The 19,543-nt window shown below is 43.7% G+C and overlaps 1 protein-coding gene across 2 annotated transcripts in view; it reads left to right on the top strand.

The window, feature by feature from the left end:
- cdpf1 (cysteine rich DPF motif domain containing 1) overlaps positions 1–19,299 on the top strand; it is a 44,741-nt gene extending 25,442 nt beyond the window's left edge. The window contains exons 2-4 of one of the 2 annotated variants that reach the window (XM_086008724.1): positions 12,733–12,779; positions 17,969–18,080; positions 18,862–19,299. In XM_086008724.1, coding sequence (XP_085864850.1) covers positions 12,733–12,779; positions 17,969–18,080; positions 18,862–18,993 — 291 coding nt within the window. In that variant the 3' untranslated portion in view covers positions 18,994–19,299. Of the gene's footprint in view, positions 1–12,732; positions 12,846–17,968; positions 18,081–18,861 lie in introns of both variants that reach the window. The other variant, XM_086008722.1, reaches the window with a different exon arrangement.
- Positions 19,300–19,543: the final 244 nt, after the last annotated feature.

Below are 19,543 nucleotides of genomic sequence, written 5' to 3'. Positions count from 1 at the left end.
GTGAGGTTGACTTTTCCGAAAACATAATCTGCTATTCTTTCATCCATCACATTTCGTTTATTCAGATCTTGATCTAACACACTACTTTCCTGCTGCCAAGGTCCTGCCGCGGTCGCCATTTCTGTAGGGGGTTTCTCTTGCTCTTTCTGGTCTCCTGCCAGGCTTCGTGCAATAATTACCCTTGAGTGGTTCGACCCACTCCCCCTACGGTTCTAGACCTTGGACTTAGGTGCAGAGAACAATAGTGCAGAGAAAGAACTCAATAGACCAGGTTGAATAGCACGAAATGGATGCTTTTATTTTAAACAGTTTGAAGCATTACAAAATACATGTCATAGGCACAGATTAAAGTTACTACAATCATGCACAAATTTATGAACTTGACTCTATGGAAATGGGGAACACACGGCACATCGTAAAAGGGGAAACACATTACGATTTCCCTTAACTCCCTCCCCTATACCTAAACTAAGTTTCGACCTGGGGAACTTGGGATCATGCTCACCACTCTCGAAATCGCGAGAAAGGGGGGGTTCGCAGCCTTTTTGGCACCGCTTTCCGTCGTCACGTGGATTTGGAAACTTCTGGCGCAGTCGATATTCTCTCCTCCCTCGAGGCAGTGGGGTAGACCCAGCCTCGATGAGCGCTCGTTAAGGTTGAGATCCACTAGGTCGATTTGGGTTCATGGAGCAGACCCAGATGCAGGCTATGCACTTGGGAGAATCTTGTGGCCTAGATCGCCAGTCCTCCAGAGGGTTTCTTCTCTGTCGGCCTGGGTCGTCGATGATCTCCCGACCCCAGTACCCGGGCCACCCTCGTCGTCTTCTCGTCGTGGCCGAGCCTTGTTTGGCTGAACACCGACCACGTTGTCCTTTTACCGAAACCGTCCGTCTTTAAAAAGACGAAAACGTTTTCATCGATCTGCCGAAGTGGAAGAGGCGCCGATCCGGGCACCGTCCGCCCTTCGTTCGTTCCTCGTAGAAGAAAGTTCTTGAAGAAATGGAAGCCTGAAGTCGCCCAACAAGAAGCCGTGGCAGTGAAGAAGAAGTTGTTCAAGTAACCCGGAGTCCGAAGTAACTTAGATGGACTTTCAATCCATAGTTATACTCTTTTGGGACAGTCTTATCTCCCGCCAAATCATAGTCCTGTCTTTGTATTAATTTTGGCGGGCAGAAATCTCTGCAGGGGCGCTTTGTCTTGTAACGGAGCCGGTGATAACTTAAACTGGCCTTCCTGGCCGATAATGTCTTTCAATGTCTTTTGCATTGTCACCGTGGCTCGGTTCGCATATTGATCGGTCCGGACATTTTCCTTGATGGCTGCTAAACGGTTTTTCCTTTGTACGATAAATGGGTATAAGTGTTTTTACATTGTCCGCCCATATCTTGATGGGCCCCATCCTGTACTTATAATCCATTGAATATGTATGCTGTTGCTCTGAGTTTCGGTTCCCAGAGACTGGCTTTTGTGGGCTCACTGTCTTCAATCCACAAGCCTGTCTGGCTTGCAGTAACAGAAATAAAATGGTTCATAAACTGATCACGGGGCCTGGCGGCCATTTTGTATGCCCTTTTATCAAAGGTTTTTCTGTGCAAGCTTACTTTGGTCAATAAACAGTCTTATTTTATCCAGTTTTCTTGCGTGATTTTTGCTGAAAATTGCGAATCTTACAGCTGCAGGCACAAATAGGCATATGGGAATATGATGTTGTGGCAGTAACTGAGACTTGACTCAAAAAGGCAGGATTGGGTATTAAATATTCCTGGTTATAAAGTGTTCAGGAAAGATAGGGAAGGAAAAATAGGAGGTGGTGTGGCAGTGGGAGGATGGCCTGGAGGGGTCAAGGACAGAATCTATATGACTAAAGTTAAGGAATAATAGAGGTGCCATTACACTACTAGATGTATTATATCGACCACCAAATAGTGGGAAAGATATGGAGGAGAAAATTTGCAGTGAAATTACAGAGAGGTGCTATAGAGAAGTAATAATGGGGGACTTCAACTATCCTAATATAGTAAATGGCAGAGAAGGGGAAGAATTTCTGAAGTGTGCTCAGGAGAACTTTCTTGATCAGTATGTTTCCAGCCCGATGAGGGAGGAGGCATTGCTGGATCTGGTTCTGGGGAATGAGGTGGGTCAAGTGGAGCAAGTGTCAGTAGGTAAATGTTGAGGGAACAGTGATTATAATATCATAAGGTTTAGATTAGCTAGGGAAAAGGACAGGGAGCAATCTAGAGTAAGAATGTTTAACTGGGGGAAGGCCAATTTTCAGTGGGATGAGAACGGATCTGGCCCGGGTAAACTGGAATCAAAGATTGGCAGGCAAAACTGTAGTGGAACAATGGGCTGCCTTTAAAGACAAAATAGTTCAGGTACAATTGAGGTACATTCCCACAATGGGGAAAGGCAGGGCAACTAAAATCAGAGCTCCCTGGATGATGAAACAGATAGAGAATATGATGAAGCAGAATAAGAGGGCGTATGACAGATGTCAGGTTGCAAATACATCTGAGAATTAGGCTATATATAGAAAGGTCAGAGGAGAACTGAAAAAGAAAATAAGAGGGGCAAAGAGAGAGCATGAGATTAGAATGGCAGCCAGCATAAAAGGTAATCCAAAAGTCTTCGATAGGCATATAAATAGTAAGAGGAGGGGTGGGGCTGATTAGGGACCAAAAGGAGACCTATGCATGGAGGCAGAGGGTATGGCTGAGGTACTAAATGAGTACTTTGCATCTGTCTTCACCAAGGAAGAGGATGCTGCCATAGACATAGTGAAGGACGAGGTAGTAGAGACACTTGATGGGATAAAAATTGATAAAGAGGTATTAGAAAGGCTGGCTGTACTTAAAGTAGATAAATCACCAGGAGCGGATGGGATGCATCCTAGGCTGCTGAGGGAATCGAGGGTGGAAATCGTGGAGGCACTGGCCACAATATTCCAATCCTCCTTAGATACGGGGGTGCTGCCAGAGGACTGGAGAATTGCAAATGTTACACTATTGTTCAAAAAATGGTGTAAAGAAAAACGCAGCAAATATAGGCCAGTCAGTTTAACCTCAGTAGTGGGGAAGTTTTTAGAAACAGTAATCGGCAACAAAATCAACAGTCACTTGGATAGGGGTGGATTAATTAAGGAAAGCCAGCTCGGATTTGTTAAAGGTAAATCGTGTTTAACCAACTTGATCGAGTTTTTTGATGAGGTAACAGAGGGTTGATGAGAGTAATGCGGTTGATGTAGTGTACATAGATTTCCAAAAGGTGTTCGACAAAGTGCCACATAATAGGCTTGCCAGCAAAATTGAAGCCCATGGAATAAAAGGGACAGTGGCAACCTGGATATAAAATTGGCTAAGTGATAGGAAAGAGAGAGTAGTGGTGAACGGTTGTTTTTCGGACTGGAGGAAGGTATACAGTGGTGTTCCCCAGGGGTTGGTTCTAGGACCACTGCTTTTCTTGATATATAGTAATGACTTGGACGTGGGTGTACAGGGCACAATTTAAAAATTTGCAGATGACACAAAACTTGGAAGTATAGTGAACAGTGAGGAGGAGAGTGATAGACTTCAGGAAGACATAGACAGGCTGGTGGAATGGGCAGACATGTGGCAGATGAAATTTAACGCAGAAAAGTGTGAAGTGATGCATTTTGGTAGACAGAATGAGGAGAGGAAATATAAACTAAAGGGTACAATCCTAAAGGGTTGCACGAACAGAGAGACCTGGGGGTATAGGTGCATAAATTGTTGAAGGTGGCAGGGCAGGTTGAGCAAGCAGTTAAGAAGGCTTACAGGATCCTGGGCTTCATAAATAGAGGTATAGAGTACAAAAGTGTGGAAATTATGGTGAACCTGTATAAAACACTGGTTCGGCCCCAACTGGAGTACTGTGTTCAATTCTGAGCACCACACTTTAGGAAGGATGTGAAGGCCTTAGAGAGGATGCAGAAAAGATTTACGAGAATTATTCCAGGAATGAGGGACTTCAGTTACGTTGATAGACTGGAGAAGCTGGGGTTGTTCTCCTTGGAGCAGAGACGATTGTGAGATTTGATAGAGGTGTTCAAAATCATGAGGAGCCTGGACAGGGTCGATAGAGAGAAACTGTTCCTATTGGCAGAAGGGTCGAGAACCAGAGGACACAGATTTAAGGTGATTGGTAAAAGAACCAAAGGCGATGTAAGAAAAAACTTTTTTACTCAGCGAGTGGTTAAGACCTGGAATGCACTGCCTGAAAGGGTGGTGGAGACAGACTCAATTTTATCTTTCAAAAGGGAGTTGGATAAATATCTGAAGGAAAAATATTTGCAGGGCTACGGGGAAAGGGTGGGGGAGTGGGATTAGCTGAGAGTCGGCACCGGCTTGACGGGCCGAATGGCCATCTTCCGTGCTGTAACCATTCTATGATTCTATGAATCCTATCTCACGTTAAATTATCTTTACAAGTCTGACAAGTGCTTTTGCAATACTGTACTATTCTGGTTCCGAGTCTCACTGATGGCTTTACTCTAACCCTCAAAAAAGCTTCTGCTTTCATTTACCCAAAGCTATTTTCCAGAAAACAAATCCTGATACTACAATTTGCATATAACTCTACCTCATCAGTGTAATAATCTTTTTATTCCACTGATTGTATAGGTGGCACAGGCAGGGTGTTAAAGAAGCAGAGTAACTGTGCTGGTTTTTAAACTGCTATAACATCTGCTCTTGGGGAAAGAGGAATCTCTATGCCCCTCCCCTCTCGTCTCATCTAGCTGAATCAATTCAACCGGCTCAGGCCCTTTTTTTAACTACCTGTAGGGTATCACTATGGCAAGTGCCCTGGGGAAGTGGTTGGCGGACTCCATTCCAAATGGTTTAGTCATCACGGATCCCCCCCAATCTAAATTGGCCCACCACCAGCCTTGGGAACTGTGGATCTTCGTCCCGCTCTCAGCGCTCCACCTAGCTTAAAAAAAAGATAGAAAAGCTAGGGGAGTTGATACATTTCATACACTCTTCAATTTCACCTAAATCACAAGGACGGTCTGAGGCAAGTTAACGGACATGTATCCCAAGCCCTACGTGTGCAGTGACTCGTGCTTAATGCCAAAACCGATTGCAAAAGGTGGACTGTTAACCCATAGGGCGACACTCTAGATTAAGCCAAAAAGTGAAATGACTCATCACAACGAAACTTGTTGGATGACTTTTTTGTGTCAGAGTGTCAAGTGCTGGTCTATTCAAACAATTCATAATGCAAGTAAAATTGTATTCCTTTTTAAAATGATGCAACCTTAACATATATAATAGACAGCTGAAAGAATAGCGGCAATGTACACATTTTGTTTTAAAAAAGGTTAACTTAGTAAAAAGGCTTTTGAGTGTGCAGCTTGAGTTACATCACTCAAAAGCCCCCAGATTATCAGAAATCTAGAGCTTTCACTTTCATTTCCCAGTTTCTTCCACCTCAATGGACAAACTGTAGACGGGTGAATAAAATGCTCAATCTGTAGTAAATAGTTTCAATTTCTCCCGGCAGAATGAAGTTATTTAACCTCAGATTATTCACAATTACCAGGGTATATGAATTGGGGGGGAGGTGGGGGAAGAGAAAGAGGGGGAAAAATTTGGTTGCTTTGCGCCTCCCGTAAAGCAACTAGCGCCCGGGCGCGGCGATGTTTGTGCCGCTCGCAACATTGACCAGACATTTTGCAGCAGCACTAAACACTACCGCCACGATCTCCTGCGCCCGCAGATCGTGACGTCAGTCGAGCGTGCAACGCCCCGGACCGGATATTGAGTGGCGCCCCCTGCCTTTCCGCCTGCCGCTAACAATGACAGGTTGAGGGGAGCGTTTTGCAGTCGGGAAGGGACTGGGGGAGCGTTATTTAAAGGCGACCGCTTCCTGCCTTTTTTTGTCGGTGACATTCTTGCGACACGCATTCTGAGAGAGAGAGAGACGTCTGGAGAGATTCCACGCTGTGTGAAGGAGTTTTGGGTACTGAGCAGCACTTTGCAGGTTCATTTTGATTTGACCTTCCTTGCATCGATTTAGAAGAGACTATGGGAGCTGCACTCTGAGCTCTTTCCCTGGGTCTCTCCATTGTTCTTTCCAGCAGATTTGATGTACAGGTCTCTCTAGGCCAAGATTCAAGGCTGCAATGAGCAGGGTGTGGATGGAGAGCAAGATCGACCCTCCCCTTTAAGAACGCCAGTGTGTCTGTGTTCCATTGCTGACTGACATCACATGAGCTTCACCAGCGCTCTGAGGTAGCGCCTCGCTCCTTGGCGTTAGCGCCTTAAGAGAGGTGTTTAGCGCTCCAATCACCTCCAGGGGTGATAGAAGCCAAGTTTGCAGTCGGAGGCGATAATTAGCGGCAGGCGCTAAACTTTGCGCCCGGCCGACAATTGCGCCCCAAGCGGGGCGATACCGAATTTCTCCCCCAGAGTCTTGTACGTATTTACATGTGAAAAAACAGGTTTGTCCTCTTTAGATCTGAAAAAAACTCACCTAATGGCAGGCAAGTTGGAACTTCTGCCAACCTATGGTCAGTAATTCTATAGACAGTTAACATGGTTTAATATGCATCGTTACCCTATTTTGCTTCAGTGGCTGCTGTAGGATCACCAATTATTTTTCAATCAATTCTCATGCACAAGTGTATATTATCAGTAAGTTGCTTGCAGCGCTGAATACAAGATTTCTTTTCCATTTACACAAGATGGCAAGAGAGTGGCGAGAGACACTTCAGATACTCATACCACAGAGCCTGCAGGTACACCGTGACAATTGACATAACATAGACACAAACCTACTACCAAATATGGAAAGAATAAGGGCCCGTAATTTGCAGTCAGCAGCGAAGCCAAGGCGTCGCACTGGCCTCAAAGAAAGCTACCCACAGAGACCTCGCCATCTCTGTGGTGAGAAGTTTACATTTCTCAATGTGCAATTGACTGTAGCACTCTGTAATGGAAATTCCCAGCGAAGAGCTGTAGTCACGTCAACAAGCTATCTAAGCTTCACATTGAAGAATTCTCACAGACAGCAAACCAGTAAATGAAGAGCAGCTTTTATCCGGACTTTTTAAAAGTATTACAGCGAGTGAAATAAAAATTGGGACTTTCACATGGGGATAAGGTAGAAGCTAAAATATCAAGAACAAACCTTAAATTTAAAAAAAAATTGTTAAAAGTTTTAAAAATTTGTAATTTTTATCATAATGGAGAAATTTAACACTCCACAAATATAAAAATTAGTTTTTCAGGGCCAGAAAGGTTGTTTACCAGTCAATACGCAGTTAAAACCCCAGTTAAACCTATTCTTTCAAGGCTTAACATTTAATGGGGTATTTAACAGTGATATTAGCGCGGAAAAGCCCAAGTTTCCGTCAGTTCCACTGATTTCACAGATTACATTGATTGCTGGCAAGGGGGGTGTCCACAACACAGCCAGTGTCGGAGCAGTGAATGACTGACCGCAACTTCAGGATTTCCACGTTTAGATGCGCGTGCGCTAAATCCTGAAGTTGCGGTCAGTTTCAGAGAGGTCATGACCACGAACGCTGACAGTTCGCCGTCATTACCCACCGCAAAATCCGGGCCAAGGTTCGTGGGCAGGAAATCCACAACTTACACAAGGTTTTTTACTAGAGATAGAATTTGCAGACTGGCCACTTGTGGGATTCATAAGCTGCATTATAACTGGTACATTATCAAATGCGAATAGTATAAAGTAATTTATTCACACGCCATCAACATGTATAAAGAGACCAGATGGTAAAAGGAACTCAAAAGCAAATCCTGTCTGGTGCAGCAAATAAAGTGAACTAAAAACAAAAATACTGTAGATGCTGGAAATCTGAAATTAGAAACACTTAAGTGTGTCAGGCAGCATCTGTGGAGAGAATAGACAAGGCTTTATGGGTATAAACTGGCTGAGGAACGGCCCATACCTGAAACGACTTGTTTGTTCTTCCGCGGATGCACCTCGACCTACTGAGTGTTTGCAACATTTTTGTTGCAGCAATTAAGGAACGTCAGGAATCGACTTTCCATTGACATTGTCTTATGACGGACGGATCCATGGGTCAGTAATGTTTCACCCATTGCTATGAGCTTACCGATGGGGTTTATAGCCTCAGTCCACGCACTCAGCTCCTGCAAGGAACGCTTAAAACACACAAGCGCTGCGTTTCTATTCAATAGAAATGCTCGATAAGCACTTTCACATTATTTTGCAGACACCCTGGAAAGTCCCTATGGACCCCCAGGTGTCCACGGACCCCAGTTTGAGAACCACTGCCCTAGGGCACTACAAGTATTAAAACAAACAATAATAACTACATAGAGTACAGTGACATACACAAATAATAATTAGATCATAATATGATTTTGTATATCAACTATCGCCTCTATACCTTGCAATGTTTCAACCTGTTCATGGCCTTTTTTTTTAGTTAATCAAATAAGGGTGACCTGGGTTTCCCTCAGTGACATTTTCAGGAAAACAAACTCGCAAGTGCCCCCTTGGTTCAAGAGGCACAACTAATAGAATAATTCAAACATAAAGTCTAATTTGAACAAAACCAAAAGGACACTTATAATCTAAACCCTCCTCTCATTACCTGTGTCTATCAGACACTCCATTCCCTGCGGTGCCCACCAGTTGCGGAACCTGTTCAGAGCCTGTGTGTGTGATCCTGTGTGAAGAGATCATTTTGGTGGATCCTTCCCCCCCACCCCGCCCCCCATGAAGGTGGGAAAACTATTTTGATATGCACTTCCAAATTCAGGAGCCAAAGAGAAAAGGTAAAGTACAAAAAAAAGAATAAAAAAGAAACACAAACGAAAACAAAAGGAAATCTGAAATATAAAGTTGATCAGCTCACCAGGAGCACTTACAGGAAAGTAATCACCACAAAAAGTAACCACACAGTCTTTGTCAGTACAGTGGAAAGCTACAGAAATTTGAAAGTTCAGTTCACACAGCAAACAGTGTCCTGAAGGGGAGCCATGATTAACGGTGACAATTTTTATTTACTTTGAATTTACAGTCCTTTAAAGTAATGTTCCTTCTTCTACTCCTGCCCAAATCTTCTCCCTTTCCTGAAGTCAGTGGTTCTCACTGGGGCACAGATCCACAGACACCAGCAGTCATCCAGTATCTCCCCCAAGGAGCGGTTCTTCATGTGTGAGTCTAGGCAGTGAGGCTATTCAATCACAGGGATCGTCACAGCGAAGCCCAGGCCTCTCCCGACCCAGTTGCTGGGCATGCACATTTCCAGAAGCGCTTGCAGTTAGGAGCAGGGTACCTGGCCAGCTTTCCTCTCCCTGATGTAAGGCTGCTGAAGCCAATTGTAGAAACTTCACTGCCACTCTGGCTGATATCAGCAATTGTGGCATCACCCACTCTGGCCAGCCAAAGTACAGGTCCATCCATGGCAGCTTACCAATGCCATGCTCAATTGTCCACACTGCATGTGCGACCGCAGACAGCGAGTGTCCGCAGAGTATTCGGCTGTGGAGGATGTCACAGTCAAAACTGATACAACATCCACAACACACACACTACCAGCAGAGGTCACTGTATAATCAGGAGGCAGTTGTTGGAATTGCTGATCCAGCTACAATCAGTGAATTCAGACCAGGGATTGAACTTCCCTGGTCGGTATGTCTTGGTGCAAAATTAGTAGAGCAGCAATACAATACTTAATAAACTATACACAACTTTAGTTTTAAACAAATGTGGTCTTAAAGTTTTAAGTTTTGTTAAAATGTCTTGAATTCCAACAATTCCAGGAGTCAGCCGTGCCTCAGTGGGTAGCACTCTTGCCCGAGTCAGGAGGTTGTGGGGTCAAGTCCCACTCCAGAGATTTGAGCACAAAAATCTAGGCTGTGCAATACTGAGGGAGTGCTGCACTGTTGGAGGTGCCATCTTTCGGAAGAGATGTTAAACCAAGGCCTCGTTTTTTTAATTTGGTCTTTGTTGGCTCCTGTTTTTTCTCTCGATGGTTGATGCTAGTTAAGCTGTGGTTCCACCGGGCCAGCACCTTTCAGTACCTCATCCAAGTAGCCATTCTTCACGGGTGAGTCCAATGAGTGAGCGTGCAGCATTGCTGAATAAATAAAATTGGGGGTTTATTCATGAGTGATAGACACCTGTGCATATGAAGAATTTTATTGCTCCTTTGCACATGTTATAGTCCTAGCCATCTGGTAGCTCATGGCAATCATAGTCTTTTACGTCAAAGATGGATCGCTGGCATCGCTGCACCTGTTGACCTCTGTTTCGATCAGCACTCCTACATCAGGCCTCAGAATATGGGGAGGTAGTAAGGGTGCGGCAGTGTAGGGGTGGAGGAGGAATGGATAGAAGAAGGTCAAAGATATCATGCTGTTTGGGGAAGTGGGGGAGGGAAAATTGCTAGAACCAGTTTTATAGGCAAGTCTGCAGCACTTTGTGATTTTTTTAAATGTTTATTATGTAATAAATTTTACTTTTAGGTGTACATAATGGAGTAGACGAGGAAGTTTCAATCAGTTAGACGAAAAACAGCCCTAATGAAGAAAATTGACAGGCACAACACACACAAGAAGTTTTATCATAAAGCTCCCATTTACTCCCAATGAAGCACCTTGAATATCTATTGGCAAATAACAACTTTTATACAGCAAAACTGGCCTGTGGCAGCTCACAGGTGATAAATTACAATTAGTCTGTTCAAAGCAGAATAATAACATCACAGTGATTTTATTATTAAATGCTTATTTAAAGACATATTTTCTGCCTCAGTTTTATTGCTATAATTATTAATTCTTGTTAAAAAAAAACACAAAAATGTCACACGTCAGTATGTCCCTCCATCTCCCAAAAACATTTTTTGTAATGACTGCTTGTAGTCACTCATCCAACTCCAGAAGCAATCTAGTTTATGATCCGCATTTAGACTAAAATACAATATTAAAACATGGATCTGATCCTTAAGCTGCAGTACATTACTGCTCTGGAGTGTGACCAGCACAGAGACTAAGTAAGATCTCAATAAATGCAACTTGGCAAATTTTGGATTTCAGTATCTTTAATCTTAAATTTCAATTCTGATATTTGCTTTGCGTTCTGTATATAATTAACTCCAACAAATTAGCTGCTTGAAACACAGGAGCTAATTCCTGTTCCCACAATAAGACATACATATCTATTGTTAGCGCAGATTATTGTAAGTGAGAATCCTAGAGAAAATGGCTAAAGTCTATTGTGCAGAACCACACTTAAACAAAGTCGGCACGCCCACAACTGTACAACTTTCTGAGAAAGTGCAGGGAATCACACTGTTGATGGACATTTGAGAACTTCCTTCACCCCATCATTGGCGCCCATCCCTTCAGCCGTCTAGGCTATAAGCTCTGGAATTCCCTCCCTAAACCTCTCCACCTCTCTCTCTCCTTTAAGACGCTCCTTAAAACCTTCCTCTTTGACTAAGCCTTTGGTCTCCTATCCTAATATCTCCTCCTTTGGCTTGGTGTCCATTTTTGTCTGATTACGCTCCTGGGAAGCGCCTTGGGATGTTTTACTAGGTTACAGGGGCTATATAAATGCAAGTTGTTGTTGAGAATCTAAGGGAGAAACCTTTTTCTGATTCGTCAATGAAATTGGCTCCCAGTCAGACACTTGTGATTCAGCCACAACTAACTTCTTTACTAACTGAATGTTGTGGCAAGGGCTGACAGTGTCTGATGGCTCATTCTTTGGTTTGTGCCATGATGTAGAGAACCACATGCGATGTACACATGCTATGTACAAATTTATTTCCGCACTGTCTTGGGCAGCAGCAAGGAGGGATTCGGAGCGTTGCTCATTTGTCACCACTTTGTTGCCGAGGTTATAATATAGTACGTATGATGATGTCTGCAGAGTTGGCGTGTGCTTGTGTCCAAGGCTAGACCTCTGACAGGGAGCAATTTTTATTAGGTGCTAGAGATCAGGGACAGCAAAGAGGTTTTATTATTGATGAGAGTTCCTGTTTGAAGCCACTGGCTATTATTGCTAACCATCTATGTCTTTCGCTCTCCTTTTATAGTTCTTTAATATTTACATTTTGCAGAACCGAAAAAAAGTTACAATCTCATCTTCCAAAACATTGAAAAATAGCACCAATGATAAAATAGAAAACTACTTTTAAGGAAAAAAACAACGATTTGGACGCTGGTTGTGGGAGAATGAGCAGTAATTTGGATGTGGGGGAGGCAGCAGTAACTCAGGGATTCAGGAGGCCAACAACTGGGGGAATGCAAGCTGCCATTCTTTATTCGAGCCCAGAGAGTGAGTGGTATAAGGCTATTCCATATTTGGGTGGCATCACAGTCAAATCAAATCTTGTTCTTGCCCCCGATGAAGCGTACTTTGAGCAAGGGTTATTGGATAGTGATTAAAAATGGGAACTCTCACTGATCCGTTCTCCCCGCTACTCATAGAGGGGTGCCGAGGCCAACTGTTGTGCCCCACTGATACTCTGATAAAGATCAGCTAACTGCGTACAAACCCACAAGTGAATCTGGACCCTCCTAGTCTGCATAGCTCGTCTCCATGGGACTAGCCTGAAACTGATTTCTAACGTGTGTACTGCCAATTCTAAGGGTGACATATGCTAGCAATTCTATTTGCTTAAGGCGTATGTAAATGGAAACCTGTTTTTGTCATGTGTAAAGTGTCGTGAAGCTGAAATGATTTCTTATATCTTTGTTTCAGATGCAGTCCATTGAAGAGCCAGAGCCAAAAGGAGTGTTTGAATGCAGGTTGTGTGGACTCAGAGCTCCGTACAACTATCATGGACAGAAACCACCAAATGCACGCTCGATTGTGTTAGTGACTTTTGAGGTTTAGAATGGCGCGATAGATTGTACAGACTCCCGACCACCTATTTCATAGAATTGTAAAAACTTACTGCACAGAAGGAGGCCATTCGCCCCATCATGCCTGTGCTGGCTCGTTGAAAGAACAGTCGTGCTTAGTCCCCCGTGTTTATATTTAAAGTACACAGTCACTATTGAAACATTATGGCCTGAAATTTCCTCCACATTTGCGCCCAGATACACTCGTAATCTGTGCGCAATCCAATTACGTTGCTTAAAAGATCGCAGAATTTTGCGCGTATGTGAGTTACCTGTGTAACTACAATACGCCCCAAGTCTCCGCGATCTTTTACGTCCATCCATCAAACCTTCTGTCCAAACAGAATCTCCGCTCACCAAACTGGCCACGCCCCCAACTCTCAAATGCAAGTATCCTAACCGCGTTTGTTCGGGGAGTCTCTCAACATTTTCAGGTGCAGTAAGAAGCAAAGTTAATTTTCTGGTCCTTTAATTGCAATTTTTTGAGGGTTTAAAAAAAAATTATCTTCACTGAGACCCTCGATTGTTTATCTTGATTTATATTCATTTTAAGTTCGGGTGTACTCTAATGAGATTGGGGGAATACTTAGGTGTATCTTGAAATTGGAAAAATGAGGGCAACATTGGGTGCATTTTCGGGTCTGATCTCTGGATTACTCCCGGTGCCACGTGCTAGTGAGTATAGGAATAGGAAGATAGAACAGATGAATGCGTGGCTAAAGGGATGGTGCAGGAGGGAGGGCTTTAGTTTCCTGGATCACTGGGTCTGCTTCTGGGAAAGGTGGGACTTGTACAAGTCGGACGGTTTACACCTGAACCAGAGGGGGACCAATATCCTTGCGGGGAGGTTTGCTAGCACTGTTGGGGGGGGGGTTAAACTAACTTGGCAGGGGGATGGGATACAGAGTGGAGCTATAGAAGGGGGTGATTTACAGCCAAATATGGAGGAAAAAGCAAGTCAGCTGGGAAGGCAGAGCAAATATGTGAAGGCAAAAGGGAATATGGCAAGGCTGGAAGGCATTTATTTTAATGCAAGGAGTTTTGCAAATAAGGTGGATGAACTGAAGTTGTTGTTGAACACATGGGAGTACGATATTGTTGCTATCACGGAGACATGGTTGAGGGAGGGTCAGGACTGGCAGCACAATATTCCGGGGTATAGAATCTTCAGGTGAGACAGAGGGGGGTGTAAAAGGGGAGGGGGTGTTGCAATATTAATTAAGGAGTCAATTACTGCTGTAAGGAGGGATGATATATTAGCGGGTTCCTCTAATGAGGCCATATGGGTAGAACTTAAAAACAAAAAGGGGGCAAGCACTTTGCTGGGAGTGTACTATAGGCCCCCAAACAGTCAGGGGGAGATAGAGGAACAGATATGTAGGCAAATAGAGAAGTGCGAAAATAATAGGGTAATAATAGTGAGGGATTTCAACTTCCCCAATATTAATTGGGATAGTCAGAGTGTGAAAGGCTTAGAGGGTGCAGAATTCTTAAAGTGCATCCAGGAGAGCTTTTTGAGCCAACATGTAGAAAGTCCTACAAGAGAGGGGGCGGTACTGGACCTAATTCTAGGGAATGTAGCCGGGCAAGTGGTGGAAGTGTCAGTAGGGAGCATTTTGGCGACAGTGACCATAATTCGGTGAGATTTAAGGTGGTCATGGAAAAAGACAAAGACGGCCCGGAAATAAGGGTTCTAAATTGGGGGAAGGCCGATTTTAATATGATAAGGCAGGATCTGGCCAAAGTGGACTGGGAGCAGCTACTTATAGGAAAATCCACATCAAAGCAGTGGGAGACTTTCAGAAGGGAAATAGAGAGAGTACAACGCCAACATGTTCCCATAAAGGTCAAGGGTGGGACCAACAAGCAAAGGGAACCTTGGATGACAAGGGATATACAAAAATGCATTAGGAAAAAAAGGGGGGCTTTTGGCAGTTACAAAAGACTAAAGACGGAGGAAGCCCTAGAGGAGTATAAAAAGTGCAGGGGCATACTTAAAAAAGAAATTAGGAGAGCGAGGAGGGGCCATGAAATAACACTGGCGAGCAAAATAAAGGAAAATCCTAAGATGTTTTATAAGTATATTAAGGGCAAGAGGATAACCAGGGAAAGGGTAGGGCCCATTAGGGACCAAAGTGGCAATCTGTGTGTAGAGCCAGATGATGTAGGCGGGGTTTTAAATGAATTTTTTGCATCTGTGTTCACTATGGAGAAAGACGATGTAGACATAGAAATCGGGCAAGGGGACTGTGATATACTTGAACATATTAGCATCGAGAGGGAGGAGGTACTAGCGGTTTTAGCAGGCCAAAAAGTGGATAAATCCCCAGGCCCGGACGAGATGTATCCCAGGCTGCTGTGTGAGGCAAAGGAGGAGATTGCAGGGGCTCTGACACAAATTTTCAGAACCTCTCTGGCCACAGGGGATGTACCAGAGGACTGGAGAACAGCTAACGTAGTACCATTATTCAAGAAGGGTGGCAGGGATAAACCAGGGAATTACAGGCCGGTGAGCCTAACATCTGTGGTAGGGAAATTATTGGAAAAAATTCTGAGGGACAAAATTAGTCTCCACTTGGAGAGGCAAGGATTAATCGGGGATAGTCAGCATGGCTTTGTCAAGGTAAATCGTGTCTGACCAATCTGATTGAATTTTTCGAGGGGGTGACTAGGTGTGTGGATGAGGGAAATGCTGTGGATGTGGTAAAAATGGACTTCAGTAAGGCTTTTGACAAAGTCCCGCATAGGAGACTGGTCAAGAAGGTAAGAGCCCATGGGATCCAGGGTGCCTTGGCACGTTGGATCCTAAACTGGCTGAGTGGCAGGAGGCAGAGGGTGATGGTCGAAGGTTGCTTTTGTGACTGGAAGCCTGTGTCCAGTGGGGTACCTCAGGGATCGGTGCTGGGTCCCTTGCTGTTTGTGATCTACATAAATGATTTGGATGAGAATGTAAAAGGTATGATCAGTAAGTTCGCAGATGACACAAAAATTGGTGGGGTGGTAAATTGCGAGGAGGAAAGCCTCAGGCTACAGGACGATATAAACGGGTTGGTCAGATGGGCGGATAAGTGGCAAATGGAATTTAACCCTGAAAAGTGCGAGGTGATGCATTTTGGACGGACAAATAAGGCAAGGGAATACACAATGAGTGGTAGGACCCTAGGAAGTACAGAGGGTCAGAGGGACCTTGGTGTACATGTACATAGATCCCTGAAGGCAGCGGAACAGGTAGATAAGGTGGTTAAAAAGGCATATGGGATACTTGCCTTCATTAGCCGAGGCATAGAATATAAGAGCAGGGAGGTTATGATGGAGCTGTACAAAACGCTGGTAAGGCCACAGCTGGAGTACTGTGTGCAGTTCTGGTCGCCTCACTATAGGAAGGATGTGATTGCTTTGGAGAGGGTGCAGAGAAGATTCACCAGGATGTTACCTGGGATGGAGCGCCTCAGCTATGAAGAAAGACTAAACAGGCTGGGGTTGTTTTCCTTGGAGCAAAGAAGGCTGAGGGGGGACCTGATTGAGGTGTACAAAATGACGAGGGGCATAGATAGGGTAGATAAAGAGGAACTTTTCCCCTTAGTAGGGGGGTCAATAACAAGGGGGCATAGATTCAAGGTAAGGGGCAGGAGGTTTAGAGGGAATTTGAGGAGGAACTTTTTCACCCAGAGGGTGGTTGGAGTCTGGAACTCACTGCCTGAAAGGGTGGTAGAGGCAGGAACCCTCACAACATTCAAGAAGCATTTGGATGAGCACTTGAAATGCCATTGCATACAAGGCTATGGACCAAATGCTGGAAAATCGGATTAGATTGGACAGGGCTTGATGGACGGCGCAGACACGATGGGCCGAAGGGCCTCTTTCTGTGCTGTATAAATCTATGACTCTATGACTTCTGGGTTGTGCCCAAGGAGGAAACTCCAGGCCTACAAGATGTTTTTTTAAACCAGAATGATCTTGGCTCCAAGGGTTAAATTATGTGGAGAGATTACACAAACTAGGGTTGTATTCACTGGAATTTAGAAGGTTAAGGGTGATTTGATCAAAGTTGTCAAGCTATTAAGGAGAACTGATAGGGTAGATAAAGAGAAACTATTTCCGCTGGTTGGGAGTCTAGGACTAGGGAGCATAGCCTTAAAATTAGAGCCAGGCCTTTCAGGCGTGACGTTCGGAAACACTTCCACACACAAAGGGCGATAGAAGTTTGGAACTTTCATCCACAAACGGCAGTTGATGCTAGGCCAATTGTTAATTTTAAAGCTGTGATTGATAGCTTTTCGTTAACCAATATAGAGGGGTCCTTACCTTTTCTCAGTACTGTAAATGCTTTATTTTAAATCATAAAATTAAAACTTCCAGTAACATCTGATTAAAAGATGCTTTCAGTTCAGGACTGCTTTTGGTGATAGTATTGTGCATTCCTGTGGTCCTCAGGCTTCTCACTTTCATTAAATTCAATGAGCATTTATTCTATAGAAACCTAATTTTTCATTGCACCATTTTGATTTTTCTGGGCCCTCAAAAAAGATTGGAATCTACATCACTCTCCACCCCCCTACAGATTTATAGAAAGTGGTAGAATTTGTTAATCTGGATTGGATCCACACAAAGTCCTCCTCAACCTTTCTTCTAACTGTGATAAAGGTCCATACATCTTCCTTCAGCTGCCTAGTTACCATCTTCCCTGCCTTGAAAGCTTAGAGAACATTAAATGAAAAATAATTTGTTACTATTGAATAAACTGGGAATTTGTTCTGTGCAAGGGGGCACTTAGCCCATGAACTAGATGAACACAATGTCAACCCTGATAAATATAAACGTGTGTCAATATTTCCTCTTTTCTTTGTGGAGTATTGTAGGAGTGACCTGAATACAAGATAAGGTTAGCAGATTAGGTATACTAAATGACAAGTTTTTCAAGCCCATGAAAGATAAAGGATTTAGCATTAGCTCCAGCTTGATGTGTAGAAGCTGAATCACTGTTGGAGAACAACAGTGAAGTTACCAAGAATGGTGATTTCAGCAGGATGGTGAGTAGAATTTACCCATTCATTCCACAATATTTGTACAAATAGACTTGCTTTTTTCCATAGATTGTTGGAGAAGTGCTACACCATGAATGATCCATTCACCCCTCAAAAAGACAAGTTTCTCATCCTTGGCTCCCACTGTACTCTGTGCAACAATGCCGTGTGTGTTGGGCAGGTACGTTTGTCGCATCATTGCTTATTTATCAGTAATTTAGGAAGCAAAACCACTTCATTCCATTCCCTCCATTGCCTTTTTTTGTACTGCCTTGCCCTGCTCTGTCAAAGAGCCTTCCCCATCCTTAGTTTGCCCTTGCTGCCACCCTCTCACTTTGCTTTAGAATCCCTTTGCTTTGCCCTGTTCACTGCTGCCTTGCTTTGCCCTTCAGACCCTTGCTCCGCCTCATCTTATGCAACTTTGCTGTGCCTTCTCTTGTTGAAGCATTGCTCATCTCTCCCTTTTCCTTCTTTGTCTGTTTACCTTATTCTGTATTTTCATGTCCTTCCTACTGCTCACTGACTGGATCTTGCCTTCCGCTATCTTTACTTGCTTGTTGTCCCTGAAGGTGTTTTGCGTTGCCTTGTCTTGGTTTGGACTCGCAAGCCTCCTATTTTGTCCATTCATGCTCTCCTTGAGACCAGACCAGACATTTGACCAATCTCATGCCTCTAGTTCTCAAAATCTTAACTTTAATGACTTTTGTCTGATGCAGTGTAAAATATGAATTATAATTTGAACAAGAGCTCAGAAAAATGCAAATAGTTGGCAACAGTGGGAGGGAGCTTGCAGTATAATTTTGGAAAAGCTAAATACCATGAAGAGAGTAGGAGACAGCTGTGATCGAGGGTGTGTAGGGGAGAGGCATGGGAACACAACCACACCCATGCTTTGGAATACCATCTTTTTTCTTAACTTACTGCTTTTCTCTCTCTCCGCTTTTTTTTAATAATCCTTTTAGGAATGTAGCCTTTTCTATACAAAGCGATTCTGCATTCCCTGTGTGAAGGAGCACATGGAAGAATTCCCTGAAGAGATTCAGTTGGACCTACAGAAGAAAAAGCTTCAGCAAAGCCCTCAGGCCTCCAGGTGAACACAGCACAGAATCAACTTTAAGAAGAAAACGTGGGAGTCAAACATTCACAATCGCCTGGACATTCGAAAGGGGATTTTTTTCTTTTCAAAAGCAAAGTAAAAGGCAATAATTTATTCACAAATGAACTCTCTGCCATTTCTTTTGGAAACACTTGCTATAAGGAAGAAGTCCAGCAAATTTACTCCCTGTATGAAGCAATATTTTGGCAACATCTGCATAAAGCATGTTTTAAATGGTTTCAAGTAAAGTACATTGGAAAAATAAAGTAGCCTTAAGAAAATAAAGGAAATTTTTTACATTGTTGAGAGAAGCTTGCAAAGACATCTGTTCTGCTGTGAAGGTGAGAAGGTTTGGAAAGCATACAGTTCGAATTGCAGGGCCAATAGACAGAAACTGCAGTGCTAACTGACAGCATTATTGGTCTATCAGAGGAAAAAGACAGCCCCATTACTCAGTCACTAATACAGAAAAAAACCTTATGTTTATCCTTAACACATGGTTCACAAGGTTGAAACACTCTTCTTCCTGTTCATAGTCCTTTCCTGGG

Source organism: Somniosus microcephalus, chromosome 16 (genome assembly GCF_052327205.1).
Source record: "Somniosus microcephalus isolate GS21.2 chromosome 16, FLI_Smic_1.0, whole genome shotgun sequence".
NCBI classification, from domain to species: Eukaryota; Metazoa; Chordata; class Chondrichthyes; order Squaliformes; family Somniosidae; genus Somniosus; species Somniosus microcephalus.
The sequence above is the reverse complement of the archived record's forward strand: the minus strand, read 5'-3'. Positions and strand labels throughout refer to the sequence as shown.